This window comes from Lepidochelys kempii, chromosome 7 (assembly GCF_965140265.1).
Source record: "Lepidochelys kempii isolate rLepKem1 chromosome 7, rLepKem1.hap2, whole genome shotgun sequence".
In the NCBI taxonomy this organism is placed as follows: Eukaryota; Metazoa; Chordata; order Testudines; family Cheloniidae; genus Lepidochelys; species Lepidochelys kempii.
The window spans coordinates 55032294-55053938 of NC_133262.1; the positions used below are offsets into that span (position 1 = coordinate 55032294).

The 21645-nt window shown below is 47.5% G+C and overlaps 1 protein-coding gene across 15 annotated transcripts in view; it reads right to left on the reverse strand.

Annotated features, from left to right (window-relative positions):
* The window catches only part of CAMK2G (calcium/calmodulin dependent protein kinase II gamma), a 173297-nt gene that overhangs the window by 47957 nt on the left and 103695 nt on the right, over positions 1 to 21645 (reverse strand). For 13 of the 15 annotated variants that reach the window (XM_073352887.1, XM_073352886.1, XM_073352889.1 and 10 more), the window contains exons 7-12: positions 20849 to 20951; positions 19886 to 19969; positions 18895 to 18989; positions 15986 to 16108; positions 13402 to 13485; positions 12784 to 12826 (exon numbers count right to left, since the gene is read on the reverse strand). In XM_073352887.1, the coding sequence (XP_073208988.1) occupies positions 12784 to 12826; positions 13402 to 13485; positions 15986 to 16108; positions 18895 to 18989; positions 19886 to 19969; positions 20849 to 20951 (532 nt within the window). The remainder of the gene's footprint in view (positions 1 to 12783; positions 12827 to 13401; positions 13486 to 15985; positions 16109 to 18894; positions 18990 to 19885; positions 19970 to 20848; positions 20952 to 21645) is intronic. The other 2 variants (XM_073352890.1, XM_073352899.1) reach the window with 2 other exon arrangements.

The following is a 21645-nucleotide window of genomic DNA, read 5'->3' on the forward strand; positions in this document are numbered from 1 at the left end:
TCTGGGCTTCCCAAAGTTTTAAACTCAGATTCTTGAGCTAATCTGCTCAGCCCCACCTGCTGAAATAGCAGGCGCTAGCCACACACACATCAATTCCCCCTCCCGACTCATGTGCTGGTCTCGCTGCAGGGCCCTATACATGTCTGGCCTTCAAATCTGGTTAGTAATTCAGTAAAATCAACGTGGTGATGGTTCCAGATTAGATGAAATCTGTTCTGCATGCCAATTTCTCAGCCAGCAAGCATGGATGACGTTTCACTGGGTGCGCAGGCACTTGCATGCTGGTTTTTTTACTGGCAGTGAGTGGGTGTGGGCTAGGTTCAGGCACTCAGGAGATAACAGGACTCATGCCACGTACCTTGCTCAGCCAGGCCGGCAGCACTCATGGCGGCCGAAGCAGGGGCGGAGCTCTGCCTGCCAACTGATTGGTCAGAATCATTCAGTAAGAGGAGCCGTAGTAAAGCAATAAAGACCAATCAGCAACAAGAGAGCAAGATGCAAGTAAATTAGTGTTAAAGAAAGGTGAGGAGAAAAGAATGTAAAGTTCTGAATTAAAATTTATTTATGTCCTTCAAACACAAAGACAAAACCAAACTGGGCTACAGAGACAGTTTGGGTGGATTCCAAGGACCCAGGAATGACGTTTGGAAAGCCATGGATTTAGTTATAACAAAGTTTTGAGAATCAATTTGCAAGCTATGGATTTCGATGTAAGCAAAGCCAGAAGGAACAAACAGCGGGGTTCTGGTCTGATTTGTTTATTTTAAAGTCAATGAGCCTGTAGTGAAGTGTTTTGGGAAAGGCTTTGGAGGAGGCTGCAGACCCCAACTAAATCTTATCATGAAGTCATGCATTAACATACAACAAAACCCAACAGGAATAAGAATAGATAAACATCAAATAGAGGAAGAAAGAAACCTCTCAAGCTGGAGGGCATCCATAACAAAGCTTTCTGTGGTAGAAGAACTAAATTCCATAAGAATGGCTAACACAACCAACCCTCTGGCAGCCTGGAATTCTCATCCCCAAATGTGTAGAGTCTGGGAGTGAAAAGCTCTGGCCTCACCCAGAGTCAGGGGTGCTTAAAGGTGAAATCAGACTCTTCAGACACAGCATATCCAGCGACACAGATCTGGGACTGTAATCTGGCCCTCTGTACTGTAGGTTGGGAGGAAACCCGATTTACTGCATTCTTAACCTGCCCAATGCTTTTCCTGGATCTGTCCAAGTACCAGTGAATCAACGGTCACTATGCAGCAATGCAGACTGTTCAAGAGATGTAGAGAACCTAGGATCTTCCAGTCACCTATCCATTATTCACAGGACCATGAATTCAGCAGAGTTCTGGTTCTGCAAGTTTTTTCTAATGCTGACACTCATCGACAAAATGATCAAACCCATCACATAAGAGGGAAGTACCGCTTAGGACACACTTAACGCCATCTAAATTATTTTATGTACACACAGCACTGCCCTATAACACCACATGAGATGCTGGAATAAAAATGAGGTCACTCGTGACTGGTCTGTCTGACTACAGTGCTCACACACATCCACCCTTCTGGGAATCACGTGCTCCAGCACATAGATGGAATCAGCTGAGCTAGTGACCACATGTCCTAACGCATGCACAGTTGGGAGGTTACAAGGCTGCATTTATAGAATGGGATATGTAGACCCAGCCTTCCCAATCTGCTGCCCCAAATCCTTCTCCTGTAGTTAGCAGGAGTGGGAGAGGAGAGAGCAAAAGAGAGAGCGTGTCTTTATGGGAAGAACATCCAGAGGGGACTCCAGGTACTGGCATCCAGCCCCATTTGCAGCTTCACAGGTTTTTCTACAGCCATTCTTGTGTTACGTTCCCCTGTCCTTGGAGGTCAGCAAAGAGTAGTCTCCCTGGCAGTGAGCTCCTAGAGCCTAAAAGTCTGCCTTAGAAAACTGAGCATCTTGCCTAGCCCAAGTCTGAACTATAATGCCATGGAAGATTTGATTAAACTAGCCCATGAAAACTTCTGGAACAAGCAACTTGATACCTTATACCTAATCTCCAAACGATCCTCGAGCCATCTGGGGACACACTACACAGAGATGGGCTTCCCAAAACCAAGGAGGGGAAAACATCTTACCAAAATATATTAACATAGTCTAAGCAACTGATAAAGATGAGGACAGATCCTGAGAAGACGCTTTCTGTGGCTGAGCAGACAGCTATTTGTCAAATCATAGTGAGCAGCAATAGGACCAAATGAACTCTAATGGACAAGAGTCGCTAAACCAGAGACAAAAAGGTGGGTCAGACTTTCAGAACCACAGTCACTCAGGAACTAAAAAGGAACCAGGTCTTTATTCTTACCCCAGACAGATGGCAATTTTTCCTGGCCAAAGGGTGATAGAATTCTAAGGAAGAGTGAATTTACCTCCTCTGAAAGAGCTAACAGCACCCCTAAAGCAAAGCCGTTTCCCGGTAGGAGAAACTGTTCCCCTTTCCCTATGGAAGAGGGGGCAGAGCTCCTTTCGGTTGCAGACAGAGAACAGAGGGCTCTCACACTAACACAAAGTAGTCCGAGAACAGCCACATGAGAGAAGCAGCAGAAGAAAAAGCAAGAAAAAGCTCAGCTACTGACAAAGAAGATTTCAAAGAAAAAATAATTCCTACCCTCTGACAGTTTAGATGAAGACGCGTTTGTCAAGAACTCAGCTCCAGCCAGCAAGGCCAATCTGATGGCTCCGAGCTCCAGCCGATGAAACCCTCCCTACGTCTCTGCAGCCCCGAATGCTGCTAAAAGGGCTCCCCTGATTCCTTCTGGGCTCACTCCATCCACACTCCTCTTTTGCCACATGGCAACTAGCTCCTCTCCCTCAAACGAACATGAAAGAAGCCAGCAACTGTATATTCTGACCACCTTTCAAAACAAGCATCACCTGTAAGACTCCAATAAACCTTCACATCTTGACTGCATTTTAGACCAAACAGAGTAACGATGACGTCTTCAGGGTCCGGTAATTATCTACTCGTGGCCAAGCTTCAGAGGGCAACTTCCCTTCCCCGACACACTAGCTCCCTGGATACTTTATCAAGAGGGACAGCAGAAGGATCCTGGGTGCTCTGGCCATGTTGTTAGCAGCTGCTGTCACTAGATAATCTGAAGGGGCTTAACAGAAGAAAAATGCCCATCCAAACCATTAGCTACCTGAGGAATCATTCTGTTGGCCACAGGAGAAGGGGCAGAAACAGAAGTCTTCTCCAGAGAAATGAACACAGGATCAACCAGTCCCCCTTAGAACAAAGAATCATCCAGTTACACACTTAGAGAAGCAGGAACACAGGCCTGAGGAGAATTAGAAGAACTTTTTCAGCCTGGCATTTTAGAAGAGGTTCCACATTGTTTTACCAAAGACGACACACAACTATAAAGTATGAGAAGTTGTACCTTACTGAGGACCCAAAAGAAATATGCAGGCTCCTGGGATCACTAGAAAGGCTCCTTAGAAACTCCCCCACCCCAATTTTAGGATAAACGTAAGCACTGAAAAGCAGGGTGCTCAAATGCCAAAGGATTTTGGTGAAGAACTGGAATTTGAACTTCCAAGTAAGGAAGGACCTGTACTTCCAAAGTAAGATCTTCCAGTGACATTATGAATGCTATCGAGAGGGGCCCTACACCTGTACACAAGAACCAGATGCAAAGGAAGACCATGAGAATCAAGGTGTTGGCCTCAAACCATAAAAATACTGGCACAGACTCTGTCTGTGAAAGAGGAGGTGATGGTGAAGATGGGGGCTACATGCTGGTATTTAAATATGGTTTTGAGCAGCACCAGCACCACAACTTGTCTAAATGAAGGAGCTTCAAAGATTCTCTCCCCCCCATATGGAGGTTGCCTCATATCTCAAATTGCCTATCACTTGGAGCTGGGACAAATTCCTCTGATGTCAAGGGAGAGGGACAAAGACAGGCTGGGAACAAATACACTTTCACAGAGGAGACACACATTTGTTTCCCTCTGTCCTGCCACCCGGAATATTCAGAAATTTGTCCATAAGCTCATAGGGAACAGGCCCATCTCAAAGAAAGGAGACACAGTGAATGTTGGTGGTAGAAATACTTTTTTCACCTCTCAGTTTTAGCACTGGTTTTCTAAAGGAGCCAGGAAGGAACCTTGGTAAGAAACTTCTAGACCCAGAAATTCTACAAACAGGGAATCTCTTCTCTTTTGAAAACAAGATGTCAAATGGACAGTTAATTTAGCAGCTTTTTATAAATCAAAACCACCAAAACCCCCATAAAAACTTACCCAAAGACTGTCAGAGATGAAGCAATTCCAAATTTGACAGACCAGCACTAAAACAGGAACCAAAAGCACGAGGGGGATTTCAGCACCTCTTTATAGATCCCTTCTGACCTTGCCCTGTAGTGCACTTGTGTAACACATGTCAAGGCGCATAAACACCACTGACTCCACTGCAAAGCTCCAAGAGGTTGTGCACTCTCCAATAATATTTATATATGAAGATACATTTGTGATGGAGAAGACAATTGATCCTGGTTCATGCCTGAGGCTCCCTACGTACTTCCAATAATACAAATAAATAATAATTTCTCCCTTTGGTGAACACTGGTATTTTATCTCCCTGTATTTCAAACAGAGTGGAATGGCTCTAGAGATTCTCTGGTTCAGTTCTTTATCTGTGTGCTAGGATCATCAATGTTAGCAGCTGCAGGGAACACAGTTGTGGAAGCTATATGTATTAGTTAACTGCTGCTGCAACACTGACAGGGAGGAGACATCTGTTATTTGTCCATCCTATAAAAGTTTATTTTAAAATAAACTCCTTTGTGATGGAGTGGGGCAAAGGGGTCTTTAAAATAGAGATACTGTATTTAGAATCCAGAGGCCATTTCTCACTAGATCTTAATATATACAAATATCTGAGGCCTAAACTACTTGACAGCATCCTCCTTGAGAGGAAAATTAGTGAGGGAGAAGTGGAGGGGAGTGTTGCCTACTGTACACCTGTTTAACTCTGGAAGGACTTCCACCAAGGAATACAGAGCCTCAGTGACTACAGATGATGGAATGCATTTGAGGAAGTGTGACTATGGAAGAGATGGTCAGCGGACCACCTTCTGTGATCTCATAGGATGACAGCAACTTCAAAAGATGCCCACTAATACCAATCTCACCTCAACTGCCACTGCTCAGCATAAACCAGGGTGTGCCACCCAAGCCTATCGCAGAGACTCTTAACACTTCTCCTGGATTCACAGGGAGAATATCCCTTCTGCCACTGGATCAGTAACCCAAGGCCTCCATGCGTCAGACACCGGAACACAGTGACCGGGGCATCCCACGACTGAACTGAAATGGCAACTGAGGCACAATTACTCTAGTAATTGCCATGTAAAGTTGCAGTTATTTCAAAGAAGTATTCTCCACTGCACTCGAATCATTCTATCTGAAAGTCTCGGACATTTCATCTGGAAACGGCCACTGACTTGCTATTGAAACACAACTCAGGAGTAATGGCTCCCAGCAATTTATATGACTGATAGCTTAGCGTTTCATGTTCCCAAGGTGCCGACAAGTTGCTGGATGGGACTGAGTTATCTGTGTGGGACTCTTCCCAGTTATGAAGAGGTGTTTTCGAACTCCAGCCTTGCTGTAACAGTCACATACTCACGCATTAGACCAGAACGCTGAAGCGCTTAGGAAAGCATCAAGCTCGCCAGGAAAAGTCAGCTAGATGGAAAGAGCTGCACTCAACAGCTCCCTCCTCCCTGTGAGGGCAGAGATGAGGGGGGCATTTATTCCTCAGTACTACTACATTCATTCTGTAGAATGAACTAATGTGGGTGAGAGAGAACATGAAAAGCAGCCAGTCACTTTGAATGGACAGGATAAACAAGCAGAGAGTGAGGGAGAGAAAAGGGGAGGGGGAAAGGAGGAAAAGCAGCTTTAAAAAGGAGCAAACGTCTCTGTTAATATATACCGTATATAAACGAACAGGCTAATGAACGACTATAAGCCGATCCCCCAAGATGGATAGGTAAAAATAGTAAAACCTGTATGACCCTTTCATAAGCCAACTCTATACTTTAGGGGTTGGCAAACTTTGGCTCTCGGCCCGTCAGGGTAAGCTGCTGGCGGGTCGGGACGTTTTGTTTACCTGGAGCGTTCACAGGCACGGAGCCGCTCAGCTCCCTGTGGCTGCGGTTCGCCGTTCCCCACCAACGGGAGCTGTGGGAACTGGCACGCCCTTCCTGCAGCTCCCATTGGCGGGGAACGGCGAACCGCGGCCACAGGGAGCTGAGGGGCTCCCTGCCTGCAGACGCTCCAGGTAAACAAAACAATAATGTATTAGATATTCAATTAAATGATTTCATAGAGTTTAAAATCATCAAATTTTGGTGTAGACCCATTTATAAGCCGACCCCTGCTCTTTGATGCGTCACTTTTTTACCAAAAATATTCGGCTTATGAACGAGTATATACGATAAGTTAACCCTTTTATTTGGATTTCTCCCCCACCCGCACAGGCCACTACACTTAGCAGGGGAAAAATGTGCACCTGCATTTTGCCCATACGCTTCGTATCATCAAATTTCCGAACACCTAGTCCCAGGCACGCACAGGTCTGCAATGCAATAAGATCAAATGGCACTTTCAGAGGAATTAACCCGCTTCAGCTCCACAGAAAAGTCTCAGGGGCAGGATCTGAGACTGCCTTTCCGTTTCCCAGATGTACCTGGCTTCCCCCACTTTGGGGCAAAGGAGGGGAGGCAGAATTCATTGAGGCTCAATCCTCAAGTACTCAACCCAGAGGCATCCTCTTTGGCTTCTATCATCATCAACCAGAGAAACCCTGGTTCTCTCTCGTGTGGCTGTTACTGGAGAAGGTGTATGGAGCAGACAGATAGTCCTGTGGTTTTTCCATTAGCCTCTGTCGACCCCGCACAGAATCAAACATCCTTAAGCCAGGTTAACACAGGAAACCAGACAGAGAAGATAGAAAGTTAGTTTTTAAGGGCCAGGTTTGTAAAGGAATATAGGTGTTGGTATGCTCAGTATCGCAATGCCTAACTGATTTTAGGAGCCTAAGCGTCATTTTCAAAAGTGATACAGGCATGTAGGAGCCTAAGTTCCATTGACTAAATGCCTAAATCCCCTCTGAAAATTACATTTAGGCTTCTAAATCGGTTAGGCATTACAACGCTGAGTACAGCAACACCAAAACACCTTTAAAAATCTGGACCTAAGTCTGTTTCAGTAGATGTTTTCAAACATCTCACTACTTCTGCAGAAATCCACCTCCTAAAACACCTACTCCAGTGCATTTGTGTGGCACGCAACGTGAGTGTTGAGACTTATAAGGTTCAGATGGTCTGACTGCCTCTTAGGCTGGAGTTCTTGCCAGACCCATTGAGTGTTCCAGCACGTTCCTCATTCAGTAGGTCGAGGATGCTGCAAGAATACCCTTTTGCAGCATTTCAGCACCCCCCACTTCCTGCCATAAGCAGGCTGGGAAGAGGCATGAATGCAAAGATGCCAACAAAAAAAGTTTTAACAGACTTTTTGTGAACCTCAGAGAAGTTTGGGGGTTGGTGTGATAGGAGGACAAAGGCCAGTGGTGGTCCTCATTTTCACATAATTTCATTTGCTCTGCCGAAGCGTAATAATTTCACTCTTACACCAGAAAAAATGCACAGTTGAGAAAATAATTAAAATCGACAGGATCCAGAGATGGGAGTAAAAAGGAAGTTTACTCACCAGCAAGTGGAGTTTTCAGAGTACGTTACCATAGCAGATCCACATTCTAGGAGTCCCGAGCCATTCCTGAATCTTTCTAAAGCATTTTAATAATGATGGACGAACAGTTCATAGCACTGTCTAAATTTTCATTAAATTTGACCTCATTTCCTGTTTGGGAAGTATCTTCAAATAGATCACATAACTCTCAAAATTTGTTTGTTGTTCAAAATTGCTTAAGAATTTCTTGGCCAATTTCCCACTTCATAATCCACCTTCAAAAGTCACCTGAGCTGGTGAGTTACTTCAGACATGTGGTCTCATTTCGGTTCCATGAATGGACGCTTACATAACACAGGGCAGTATGAATTTCAAATATTAATCACGTACACAATTCAAACTTTGCCTTTGCTAAATAACAGTTTAAAATTCACCCTCCAAGTATTCCTATTAGGAAAGCTCAGCCACTCAAACTTTCATGGAAGGCAAACATAATAGGCTTGGGGAGTATATAATCATATTTGGTTTTGGAATTTGAATATTTATTTATTACTATTCGCTCAGGTCTACAGTTTAACATTTACGGGCGCGCACACTGTCTGCAGATCCAGTCTCCCTGTCAGAGGTATAAAGGACTCTATTCTTAGAGCTGTCCCCTGCTCGCCTCAACCAAACTAGCTATAAAAACCTTCAGATGAGAGGATGAAGGCGGGTCAACTTGAATCTGTAGAGGCAACATGTGGAGAACTCCAGTTATTGCCAGGTTAGCTTCTTTTCTCCCTCACAAAGCTGCCTCTGCTGCTCCTCCCCATAGATGAGCAAGCAATAGCAATTCCCAACAACAGGGCTGAGGAGTGAGTGGTTAAAGATGGAGGATCAAGCACAAGGTCTAAGCATACTTAAATCCCACTTATGGTCTATTTTGAGAGTTTAAGGGGTGCACAAGACTGGCGATGGCCCACTGCATGGCAGTGAATTTCACCCTGAATGACAACTGCTCTACAAATGATCATCCAGTTTAGATCCAGAGCTGGCAAATGATGTTGATTTTGAACTTCAAGTGGCAGCCTTACAAATCTTGGTGATAGATACATTATGGAGACAAGCTGTGTAGATGGCCACTCAACTGACAGAATGAGTTCCAAGTTCCTCCAGTCTAGAGCTCATTTGGTTGTACTCGGCTTGGCTACTGAGTTTCATCCATCTGGATAATTTTTGGATATATCTCACTTCCCTCAAAGGCTATAAACAAACAGGATAACTCTCAAAAGTAGTAACTCCATTTTTGACATCTAATATATGCAGTCTAGCCACTCCCCCAAACCCCCATGAGTGTGTTATGAGGCTGCAGGGGACGAGACCAGAAGAGAGAGATGGTTTGTTTCAGATGAACGTCTGAAGTCAATTTGGGCAGAAGTTTTAGGTGAGCACTGCTTCGTAAAGAAGGTTCAGTGTCAGAGTTTGGATTTCACTCACCCCTTTGGCAGAGGAGATAGCTACCAGGGAGCTAACAGTGGCTCCCAAGTGGTTCAAGGGATGTAGTCATAGGCCTGGCACCTTGAACTGATGGATAACAGTGTATGGCTGAATGAAGACAAGGTCCTTTAAGCAGAATAGTGAAATGCTGAGTTCAGGTTAACTGTACCTTAACTGTGGAAAGGGATCAAACCAAGATATCTCTAGTAACTGATTGAGGATTAGAGGAGCCAAGCAGTGTGAGGGGTAACACATTACTACTACTACACACCTAAGAAAAGAAATGTATCCATTTACAAACACATGATTTTCTGGTGGCAGGAACATGCGACTGCGACAAGCCTGCTGCTTCACCCCTTCTGAATACACCACCCTACCAGACATTAAGAGCTCAAGACCCAGGCCTCCAAGCATCGTGACTGAACTGGAGGAGAGTTTGACCTTTGAGAGTAGGAGGACTAGCCAAGGCTTGAGACATCACAGGCAGATCACAGCATGGAACCTAGCCCTGTCCCATTTCAATCCCTCCAATGGGAATGGGGAACAGGGTGACTCCAGTTGGAACCCTTTCCTAGCAAATCCAGGACCCCTGACTGGTCTGACATGTGCAAGGCACCTGAAGCTTTGCTTTTAGAAGTGTACTATCAGGTGACCCTGCCTTCTCTAGACCAAAGACTGGAGGTTCGGAAGAAAAACAAGACCTTGTTGTGTGAAACATACAGTCAGGTTTCCTGGCTGGCGAGGACTAAGCTGAGCATTGCCAGCCAGATCTCCCTGGCTGGATCTATCAACCCTTTGTTTATAAGCAGGGTGCCTTCTCCTTTATCTCCAGCAAGCCAGCAAGTTTGTGCACCTTCTCCAGGACTGCAGCAACTGGAAAGTCCAAGGGCTAAGCTCAGCTTAGCATCATTTCCTGTAATGCCTTATTGTTGTCATCACAGCAAGGAGACCAACTTAAACTAAATTTTATCTACTCTTCCTCCTCCTCCAATGCAGAGAGGTCACCTCTCAAATGAGCCTGCCACTGCCAAGAGATGGTCTCATGCCCCAAGAGCCATAAGGCCCAATTGGTCATACAATCCAAGACTTGGCATCCCCACTTTCACTGACATGTTAGAGGTCTGACCTCTGACCAGGCAAATATAATAGGTAAGCCATCAGCAGGGGAAATAGGAGCAAAAGGTAACCACATACTGGACTGGGTTGTAGATTTGTAAGGCTGCACATGAAGGGGAGACCTCTGTATCAGAAGTATTAAAGTGGCCCAGGATGGCTCTGAAAGCTCTTTAGAGAAATCTCACATTACAGCAGCCTCTGAAAGTTTGTTTTTGTGGAGTCTCCCCCATCAATGAGCATGGGAGGTTTGGAACTAGGAGACCAGCTCTGTAGGTTCATAGCACTTCTTTCAGGCTTCTTTCTCAGAGTGTCTCCAAGTCTCTGAATCGAGTAGTACAGGGGTTCAGAATAGGCCACCAGACCCAAACATTTCCTCCTCTTTTTCGTGATGAAAAAAACTCCTGGATCCAACTACTGGCTCTTGAGATACAGACGAGTGAGCAGACCAAGACTCCTCCAGCATGCTTCTAGGTCCGGGAATAAAGGATGCACATCCAAGCACCACTGACTTCTCCCAGGCATTTCAAGTACCCAACATGCTGGTCTACAAGGGACATTTTCTGACCCAAAGAGATGTGTTCCAAACCCAAACCCTTTCCCAGTCGCATCATAAGTAGAGTGCAGAATTAGTCTTACAAAATATTAATTCAGTACTATTATTTATTGTAAACACTAGCCTAAGAATTAACAACTACATTAACATTTAAACTAAACCCAGCTGTGTCACTGAGCGAAGGAAAACAGACCCACGACCGCTTGTACCAGTGGGAAGAGGGGAACTGAGGACAGTTATAGGGGAAAGGGTTTTCACCCCTGAGCTGATGCAATGGCTGCATGAGAGCACACAGGCCCTCCTAACAATTAAACTGCTTTAGAATCACTCTAGGCCCACAAGGTCTGGCTTTCAGCTCCTGCAGACACATTTCCCGGGGCTATGTGCACACCACAGCTGGGAGGTGCAATTCCCAGCACAAGCAGACGGATTGGCGCTAGCATGCTAAAAATTGCAGCGTGGACATTACTGCACGGGCGGGGACGCGGGCTGGCCACCGGAGCGCCGACTCAGGGGATCAAGAGGCCTTGGATTTTTGAAAGCTAGTCTGAGCCACTGCCCATGCTGCAACATCCACACTGCGACTTTTAGTATGTGTCCGTCTCCATGCGCTGGGAATCTCACCTCCCAGCTGCAGTGTAGATGGACCCTTTGCACAATGACCAGGGAGCGTGCGTAAAAACTGCTGCTACAGCCAGCCTGATCCTTCTCCACGTCCTGACATGCCTGCACAGACTTAATGTGTAGCGGGACCAAGGATCAATTCTCAAGCTCCAGTGGGCTGCCCTGCTACATTTTTGGGGTTTGGTGCACAGGTCTTCTATTTGAACACCACCACCAGAATGACACGAATTCCAGCTGGAAGGGAGATGCCACCTGGATTTCACGAGTGAGTGCACATGCGCCCTTTATTGTTGGCGTAATTAGGAGATTCCTGCATTATACCATAGATAGTATGTACTGGTGCCCACCATTAAAGCATTTAGCAAAGGGAAAAGGGATGGAGGAGATTCCATTATGGCTGCTTTTCATTAACCATCCCTAAATTACGCTCCAAATGGAGAATTGGTGTATGGACTGTAATACAGCCAGGCTCAGTAAAATTTGGATTGAATTACTGCCCAGACACTACCTTTTAAAGAGGAAAACATCACTCAGGGTGAGCGAGTGGTCTAAGCTATGACAGACACATGGGCACAGAAAGGCCACCCGCTTGAAGAGGCGTATCAGTTGGGGATAAACACTAATGATAGCACAAACCAGCAGCTTGGCAATTTTAACAAATTAAATGTACCTTTCAAAACACTCATTTGACTGAAACATTTGGATCTGTGTTTTCAGTAAGGGCACAGCACAGAATGCTCAGCAGGCAGCCAAACTAATGGTCACCGAGTCTCAGATGACCACAGCCAGTTCAGAGACAGAGATGGAAACACCTAATAGCTTGCATGTTTGAGATCCTTTCTGGTTGAGCCAGGGATACCCAGCACCCTAATGGCTACTCCCCCCTGCAAATATCATTACTTATCCAGTGGTGGAGCCAGGTCCTCAGGTCTGAGGGAACCACTGCAGCAGTTATAGTCCCTGATAACTAGGGTTTCCAAAGGGAAAACTGACAGATGCCAACTAGAACATCCCAAACATAAGCCTGCAATAAAACATGAGTGTATTTTGGTAGCAGACTGGATTCCCCTCTTGTTCCATATGCAGGCTCCTCTCCCAACCAGTCTAATGTTTCTCCCTGTTGGTCACTGGCCAGGGCAAAGCTAATGGATTTTGGAATGCTAAACAGAACAAGACCCCTCTCTTCTCTGACTCACCCCTAAAGGGTTAAAATGCATCCAGATCTATGAAGAAATAAGGGGGAAGGGATGAGGGTAGGGAGAACTTACCAGAAAAGTTCCGTGAGACCAGCATTGTTGTGAGGATTGCACCCTGTGGGGGAGAAGGAGAGAGCAGGGATAAATAGCGCTGCCTATCTCAGACAAGGGATGCAGAAACCCAAGTGGTTCAGGGTTAGACAGGCTACTGGGGTCCTCTCCACCTCCCAGCAGCTGCTATTCAACAGTTACTGGTGCTGGGAGCCAGGAGCCTGATCAGCATGGTAGACAACAGCTCTTAAGCATGGAGTGCTCATTTGGGTATTTCAGCTCTCTTTAAGTGGGGGCCAGGTGGGCATGGAGAGAACAGACCCTATGGGAAACTAATTTTTGTACCTACAGAAATCTCCCAACCTGCAAAGAAACTTCTAGAGCACCTTATATTAGAGGATTTCAAAAAGCACTTGACAAACAGTGAGCTAATCTTCAAGCACACCTTTGGCAAGGCAGGTATTTGCTCCACAGCACAGAGGGAGAAACTGAGGCACAGATAGGGGAAGTGATGTGGGGCACACTTCAAGTCAGAGGCAGAGCTTGGAAGAAATCCCAGCTCTCCCAGCCTTGTGCTTCAGCCAGAAGACCACCACCCTCCCCAATCCCAGCTCCCAAAAAAGGCAAACACCTACTCACCTTCAGCTTTCTTCTGGCATTGAACTTCCTCAAGCACTCCACAGTCTCTTGTCTGTGCATCATGGAGGCCACGGTGGATCGTTGCTGGAAGACAGGAACAAGGAAGGATTGTGAAATAATTGTAAACAAATCATCAAGTCGAGTTCTCCCTCCAGCTCTCCGTTCACACCCTACAGCCAATATGACCGAGCAGCTCAGCTCTGGGTGCCCTACTCCTAATGGACCCTGGCTCCAAACCGCAGAGACCTGGCGGCAGAAACCAACTGCAAGGTGACATTAACCACCCCCTGTGGCGAGAAGTTCTAAACAAGGTGGGTTGTTATCACAGACCCATGCCTGAAAAAGTTGAGTCATGAAAGAGCAATGTTCTCCATCATTCAGACACCAAAGAACAAAAACAGATTTGAGGCAAAAGTGCACAACCAGCAATTGCGCTGGGTGGGAGGAGGGGAGGGGAAGGGAAGAGGCGGATCTTGTTACTAAATCTCAAAAGGAAAATTTGAGCTGGCAAGTGAAGACCATTGTCTGCCTATCCTGATGACTCTTGGACAAGGCTGCTCTTCGAACCTGTGAGCATGACGCCTGCCCTCAGCACCCTGGCATCAGATGCAGAATATGATGTTCAGCATACTGCTGGGGAGTCATATGGCTCAGTCAGATAGTTCTACCACATCAGCCGACAGCCTGAGTGCAGTGTCCAGCCAGTGGGGTGCACTTGTCACCAGCACTCAGCTGGGGTCACATCAGCTGCAAGAGGAGCACTTCCCAGAAGTGCTGCCAGAGAGTCAGGGAACATTTGGAAACTGGAGGCTGATGCCAGACTGGCTCTTGTTCTAACACAGACCTACCAGTCTGCATTCGCTTTACAAGGACAGTGGGCGAAGGACTATCACGCTGACCCGTAGGCATTACAGATCTGCCATGAGCAGCTCTCTCTTGGTTCAGACAAATTCATTAAGACCTGGGAGAACAGCATACACTGTGCTCAGATTCTGCAAAGTTACGTAGGAAACCTCTACTGTGACCTCAAACCTAGCCACCCCTGCTCTCAAAGCTGGCTACAATCTGCACAGGCTGTTGTGGGGGGTGGGAAGGCTGGACCATCCTCTTTGAAAGAGCTTCTTGCTGTTAAAGTTCACACCGTCTCCTGTGAAGCCAGAGAAGCCTGAAGTCATTCCAGGTCTCTTGCTAGTTTGGCCTTAAATGGGCCAGAAAATACACTATGGGCTCTGTAGACAGCTTCACTGACCACAAAGCACAGCTGTCACTGGCACTAGGAGAACAGGAGTGCCCTGCACTGCCATTGGAAACGCACAGCCAAGACCAGTCGCTGCCTACTGGTGAGCACAGCAAGTGTCTAGAAAGGGAATCCGTGTAGGGTACATACACGGAGCATGTCGGGCACGCGGCGACAACTTTAACATAGGGGAAAGTGGGTGGGGACTGAAGTGATTTATGGAATGAAACCATTACACTTTGTAGAATGGCCAGCCAAGCCAACACGGGCGAAGAGGGAAACTGTCTCGGGACATTTCACATTAATCCTGCGATGTGGGCAGTTATTGCTTCTCAGACAGTGCCAGTCACAGGCACTGGGGCTGCAAGGCTCACAAAATGAAACACAGGTATTAGAGTACAGACACACAAACAGGGAAGGGCCAGAGCCTGAGCTGATGTGAATGAGCATATCATAGAATCATAGAATATCAGGGTTGGAAGGGACCTCAGGAGGTCATCTAGTCCAACCCCCTGCTCAAAGCAGGACCAATCCCCAATTATATCTCTGATGATGTCTCTGGAACTATGCCAATTTATAATGCATACAGTGTGTACACCACATATCAATTGGAATCGCCAATGAGATCTCTCTTGGGGAATGGGGGAAATCGCCACCTGTCAAGAACAAATTGTGAAGGTGGGTATGCACAATGAACACACTGGAAAGCGGAGGCATGCCTGTCTCTAGTGCACACTCCTTCCTTATGTGATTGAGAGAAACTCTCCCAATTATACTTCAGGATCCTCTTACCAGCTCTGCAGAAAATGGGAGAACAACCATGCTCCTGGTCTGGAAAGAAGACAGCTCTCAAGGGAGAGAACTAGTCAAAGCTGCTTCATGGCCACTAGCATTACACATATGGCTAGTGGCAATATGGCATGTTTGTAGGAGCCTGTGTGCCTGTGAAAAATGAAGAGGCAATACGACAAACGGGGGCTGGTATGCAACATTCAGGATGCCCAGGTGCCAGGCTATTCAAGCGGACATCTCCCTGGATACGGCACATGACGATGATCTGCATTGGTAATCAATGACTATTGGATAAAATAGCCTTGAAATTAAAAGCCATTTGTTCTGCATCTCTTCACTATAGCAGTGGTTAGATAAGGATATAAACCAGGTGGGCTTTTCCCATGGCAGCACCTACAAGCTCACAGTTCAAAGCATACAAACATGCTTGATTAGACAGCACCTGATTTCTCCCCCTAGCTCTGTCCTCCTGCTCTAGTAGCCTGTCCTCCCAGCACATGGCTTCAGCATGCACCATGGCATGACCTCCTAACAGGTGAGGAAGGAGACACTTACACAGACCCATGGGTGTTTGAGTGCTTGATCAGCTGTGATGCGTTTAGCCGGGTTTATCGTCAGCATCTGATTGATCAAGTTCTTTGCTTCAGGAGTCACTGTGTCCCACTCAGGTGACGGGAACTAGGAGGGAGAGAGGAGAAGAGATGAGATGCTGAACACAACCCTCCTTGCCCGCTGGAGGAAATCCATTCCACCACACCGAGCCCTGCTTAGGCTTTAACCCCTTTGGCACCACCACAGCTAGTTTGCACCCAGGGGACACAAACCTTCTGGTGACACCCACAGTGTGAAAATACTAAGGGACTTGACAAATAGCTGAAGACCATACATGCACCATTTTGATGGCTGTACAATGGATGTCCACGGGGCAGCCAAACAGTTCAAGGAGCCTTTCAGGATTCAGTCAGGCCTTGGGCTTTTACTCAAATCTGTAAGTCCATTCAAAGATCTGTAGCTTCCCTTCTTGAGCATTTGGTGCAGACATGAGAAAAACAGATGCCCGGTCTCCTTTAACCCACCCTCCTCCTCCTCCCACTCCCTGTCCCCACACACTAAAAAGCTGCAATCCTGTTTGTAATATCAGAAATTGTGGCCTGGGGAATGGGAGACATGTCAGAGGCTGGCAACATGTGGGTATGGAGATGAAGGGCAGAGATCTGAAGTCCTTGAACACACACCACTCTATGTGCAGTTCAGCACATCAGTACAGATGAGGACAGTGCCCCAGGTCTTCTGGGGTGTTGCAAATGAAAGCACAGTGAAACTGCAGGCACATCTGTACAGCAGCTGGGAGGTGTAACCCCCAGATCATGTACCTCTGCTCACACTAGCACCTAAAAATAGCAGTGTGGCCATGGGGTATGGGCAGCAGCTCAGGCCAGCTGGCTGTGTTTGCATTCAAGGGTCAGGTGGGACTGTACTCAGGCAAGTTGCCACCCGGGTAGCTGCAGCTATAGTGCTAATTGAAAAGTGCTAGCCGGAGCGGAGCCAGAGCATGCATGTCCGCCTGAGCTGGGGTCCCGGACACACCCTAAGTGGATGACAGCTCGGCCACCTGAGCGGAACATACAGCCTCTGAACACAGAGACGATCCAGAGGGCAGTTAAAGGGTCATGGTCACTTTAAGTCACCTGTGTTTAAAATAAGATGTCCTTCCCTGTGCTGTGAATATTTCCTCCAAGTATTAGAGCTGAAAAAAGCGTAAAGAGCTCCTTGACTTTTCCCATTCACACCATTAGCTTACGCTTTGTGCTCCTCTCAACACAGACCACAAAAATGCACTAGTCAGGGTCACACTTGCTGAGTGTCAGTTTCACATCCCTGGTCTCAGGCACAGTGCTGCCATGTCTGCGCTGCAAACATTGCAGAGGAGTGCTTAAAAACCTTCAGAAAACCCTGAGCTTTCATCTGGAGGTTATTTCCAAACCAAAAAAGATTCCTGGTCACATTCAAAAAACCCAAGTGCTGAGTCTAAACGCACCCCAGGGGCTTCCTCTGAAGTACAAACGTCCTATTTTCTGGAGACTGAAATTCACAATGGACACTTCCCGTTCAGTCAAGAGGTAAAATGGAGTACTTCAACACACACACACCCTGCCCCGGGCGGGGTGGACTACAGGAGATATTCTCTATTCCTATTAAAGTGGAAGTTGCTCCCTGCCATACACGGCACAGAAGGGGGCTGCAGGAACTAGTTCATGACAGTTAGACACTTTTGAAAATCTGAAGGGGGCTGAAAGTCAACGGGAGTTAGGGGGGTTGGGCACCTAACTCCCAGTCACCTGCCAGAGGAGTTGGGTGTCTAACCTCTTAGGTGCTTTGAGAATCCCACTCTGCATTCCTGCAGCAACACATTCTAAATGTAACATTTAGCATAAGAACCAGGAACACAGAAGAGAAGGAGCCTATGAACAAAAGGAGCAATAAGACAGAGTAGCACCTGGCAGCAGGGGAGGTTACTGGATTCCAGCAGAAACATCCTACTCCCACCATTCCATCTCCGGCTGCTCTGAGTTAAGTACGGGCACTGTGACTGCCCACAGAGCAAACCCCGCAGCTTCCCTGCAATGCGTATGCCAGCCACTCTTGGATCAATAGCTCCGGGTTTATTTCCCACTCCAACAGGCTCCAACAGGCTCCCTTCACTCAGGAAGATTTATTCCAAGTGTTCAAACTTCTGTAGTCAGAGAACAGTCACTAATGCTTAACCTCTCTGGCTCTAACCTCCCCACCAAGTCGCTACTCAGTCTGGTCAGACATCACGCTGCACCCTATGACCACCTGTCTAGCCACAGTCCCAAGAGCAGCTCCATGCTGACGCCTTCACCCCCACTACAGCCTCTGATCCCTCATGCCAGTCCCAGTTTCCCCAGTGCCACCCCGTCCACCAGAACACTCACTGCTGGGCAGATCAGGACTTTTTCCACAGCTGCAGGCAAATTCCACTGTGGGGTGCAGTAGGCCATGAGCCACAGGTCAAGCGGTCTCTAGAGAGAGTTTCCCCACATTGTTCTATAAGGCATTGGTGGGACGAGATCCTTCCAGTTCACGCTCCTTATGTTCCCCTTGGAGAGTCAGTATCTGTATCTCCTCCAGCACTTCACTGCACTAAGCCCACGAGCGTAGAGCAGTTGAGTTTGGTAGTTTTTTCCTGACCCAATTAGCTCCCTGTACCCACAACCACGCCTCTGCCACCCCGGACCCCAATGGTAGCCCCACACAGTATCATGCTAAGCATGCAGCAAAAAGAAAGCCCAATGAACACAAGGCAGACACTCCAAGCACCACCTGGCACAGCAGCTGTGCGGCTGCCACCGGTCACCACAAGAAATGATGCCAGATTTTGGCTGGCTAGATGGCACAGGCTTTCTACACCATGCAGGTACTCAGCGAGGAAGTGTCCTTACGTCATAGGCTCCAGCTTTGATCTGCTGATAGAGCTTGTGCTGATCTTCATCCCAAAAGGGAGGGTAACCCACTAGCAGTATGTACAGGATCACTCCTGGGAGAGAGAGACAGATATGCTGTGGTTAGGTTCATTGGCTCTGATTACTCCTGTCCTCCATCTGTACACCCACTTCAGAGCTGAGGAGACCCCCCTTCCTGCCCTCTCAACATTCCTTCTCCAGTAGTGTCTGGGCTGAGACTTCAGTACCTTGGAGGTCTGAAAGTGATGGTGAACAAGGAGCAGGAGCAGCCCCAGGAGCCATCTCCCCTCAGCTGCTGGACTTGGTCCTGGCACACCAAGATCAGCTCTGATCCCCAGCTCCTAGGACAGAGCAGGCGCATGCTGTCCTTCTACCTCCCCATACATCACGGCTAGTGAGCCACAGCTCCCAGCTGCTTCCAGAAACCACGCCCAGTGAGGACACTGGAGAGCAAGGTTCTACAGGCGCTTCCAAGACTCTTCCATGCTGGCCTCACACGCTCGCAGGGCAGGAAAGCCTAACACCCAGGGGGCCTACAGGAATAGGTCTCTGCCACATATCAGTTCAGCATCCCCCAGGTCCTGGGGCTTTAAACTGATCAGTCTTCAGTTATATTTACACTTATGCTTCCTTTTTAGAAAGGAGCACCTACAGAACGAGCATTATAGAGCTAAACAATGGAGCGCTGGCTCGATGAGGCAAGGATGGGTTCTGACTATTTAGCCCTAGCAGAAGGCTCTGATGGCTTGTCTGAGCACAGGACTAGGAGTTAGGAGCAACTGAATTGCAATCCGTGCTCCATCAGCCCCATCTGCAACCTTGGGCACGTCACTTAACCCCTCTGTGCCTTCCTTTCCCTGTCTGTGAAAGGGGGATGAGGACCTTTCTAACAAGGGGCTGCGAAGAATGGCTGATGTTTGTAAACAATGCAGTGTCAGTGCAAAGCGTTATCACTGTTATGAGATCTTACCGCATGCCCATATGTCCACTGGTTTTCCATAAGGATCTTTTCTTAACACCTCAGGGGAGAGGTAGCCTGGAGTACCGGCAAACCCTGTCAGGAGAGGAACGACATGGGGCATACATAGTACCCAGCTAGAAAGATCTGCTGACTCCTACCACACGATCTGAAAACTGTAACATTTAACTTTCACAAGCCCATGCTTCCCCTCTTGCCTAGACTTCCCTGAGTTACCTCTGTGGAAGCCAATGGACACAGGAAAGGGAAGGCAAAGGAATGGGTTGACAGTCCACCAGCTCAAAATGCTATAAGCAAGCAAAGAGCGAGCAGTGAATGGGATCATGTCACCCTCTAGAGCACAAGTCCTTGTGCCACATCTAGACCATGGCTACCCGTGTGGTTTGGAGTTAGAAAACAAACCCTGGCTCATGGTTTAGCCAAAGGATGTGAACAGACCCACAGCAATTGCTATCTCTCAGGAATGTTCAGACAGAAAAGATCTGGTTCCTAACTCTGCTATACCTCGAGAGAGACAAGCCCAGACCCAAACACACCTGAGGAGTCCAGGTCAAGGCCTGGACTTTGCAGCTGTCCCCATTTATACAAAAAGGGGAAACAAAATCCGCAGATCCCAACACTCCTGAGGAACGGGAAAAGTTTGTATCAGGGTGTGGACTTTGCAGCTGGGGCAGCTCTGTGACTAACTCCTACTGTACATTTGGGAAGGAAAACAAGAGGGGAGATTCAGCCTTAAGGCTCAAATATGGTCACATTTTCTCTCTTGCTCCCATTTTACCCAGTCCAAAGGCCCCAGAAGCAGGAGTGCTGGGCAAGGAAGGTGTGGCACTGAACTTGTCTAATAGTTAGCTGGAAGATGTCAAGCCCAAATAAACTAGACCCTTCCTAAGGCCTGGCATGTCCAAAGGAAGCTGGAAGGGGCAGCTAGAAAAGGGAAGGCTCAGATCTTCTTACCAAACCAGGCCTGCTGCTCCCCCTGCACTTCTATAGCCAGTCCAAAGTCGGCCAGTTTGACAGCAGCACTCTTACACTTACTTGCCAGTAGCAAGTTCTCAGGCTGGGGAAAGGAGAGAGAAGAGAAAGGAGGGAGGGGTGGGAGAAAGAGAAATCTACATTAATCTCCTTTCCTCGATGTTTCGATCTGTTTAAATTCAGTCAAGGGCCCTGTGTGAAAGCAGCCATTCACCTAAGGCCCAGCAATTGCCAATGGCCTTGTTGATGGAAGGGGAGAGCCTCCTCCGTTTCACACTCATCTCATCTCCCTTTGCTCTCACACGCAATGCAAGCGCTGCTCCCAGCCCAACCCACACACCCAGCGCTGACACCAGGTGGCGCTGACAGCACAGTCCCTCCAGGATGTGATTCCGACCCATCCATGCAGAGAGAGAAAATGATGCCGCAGATACAACAATCTGCAGTGATGTGGCTCCCCACAAACATCTCACAGTCCCTAAGGCAGTGGACAAGCAAACACAATAATAAGGGCTGCCAAAGAGAAATCTAATGTGGGAAGGCCCAGTCAAGTCCGGCAGTAGCTTTATGGAGAGTGCCTTTCCACATAGCTCACTGCAGTGCTGCTGATGCTGCTAATGAAAGCTCCCTTTCTTTGAGTGGTGAACCCCCACCTACAGGAATTTATTAAATGCTCCTACATCACCCTCTCCTCTGATGAGGGACAAGACCTTTCCTATGCCAAGGATGGGATGCTGCTGCTCTCCCCCTGCTCTTGAAAACACCTTATACCAGAGATG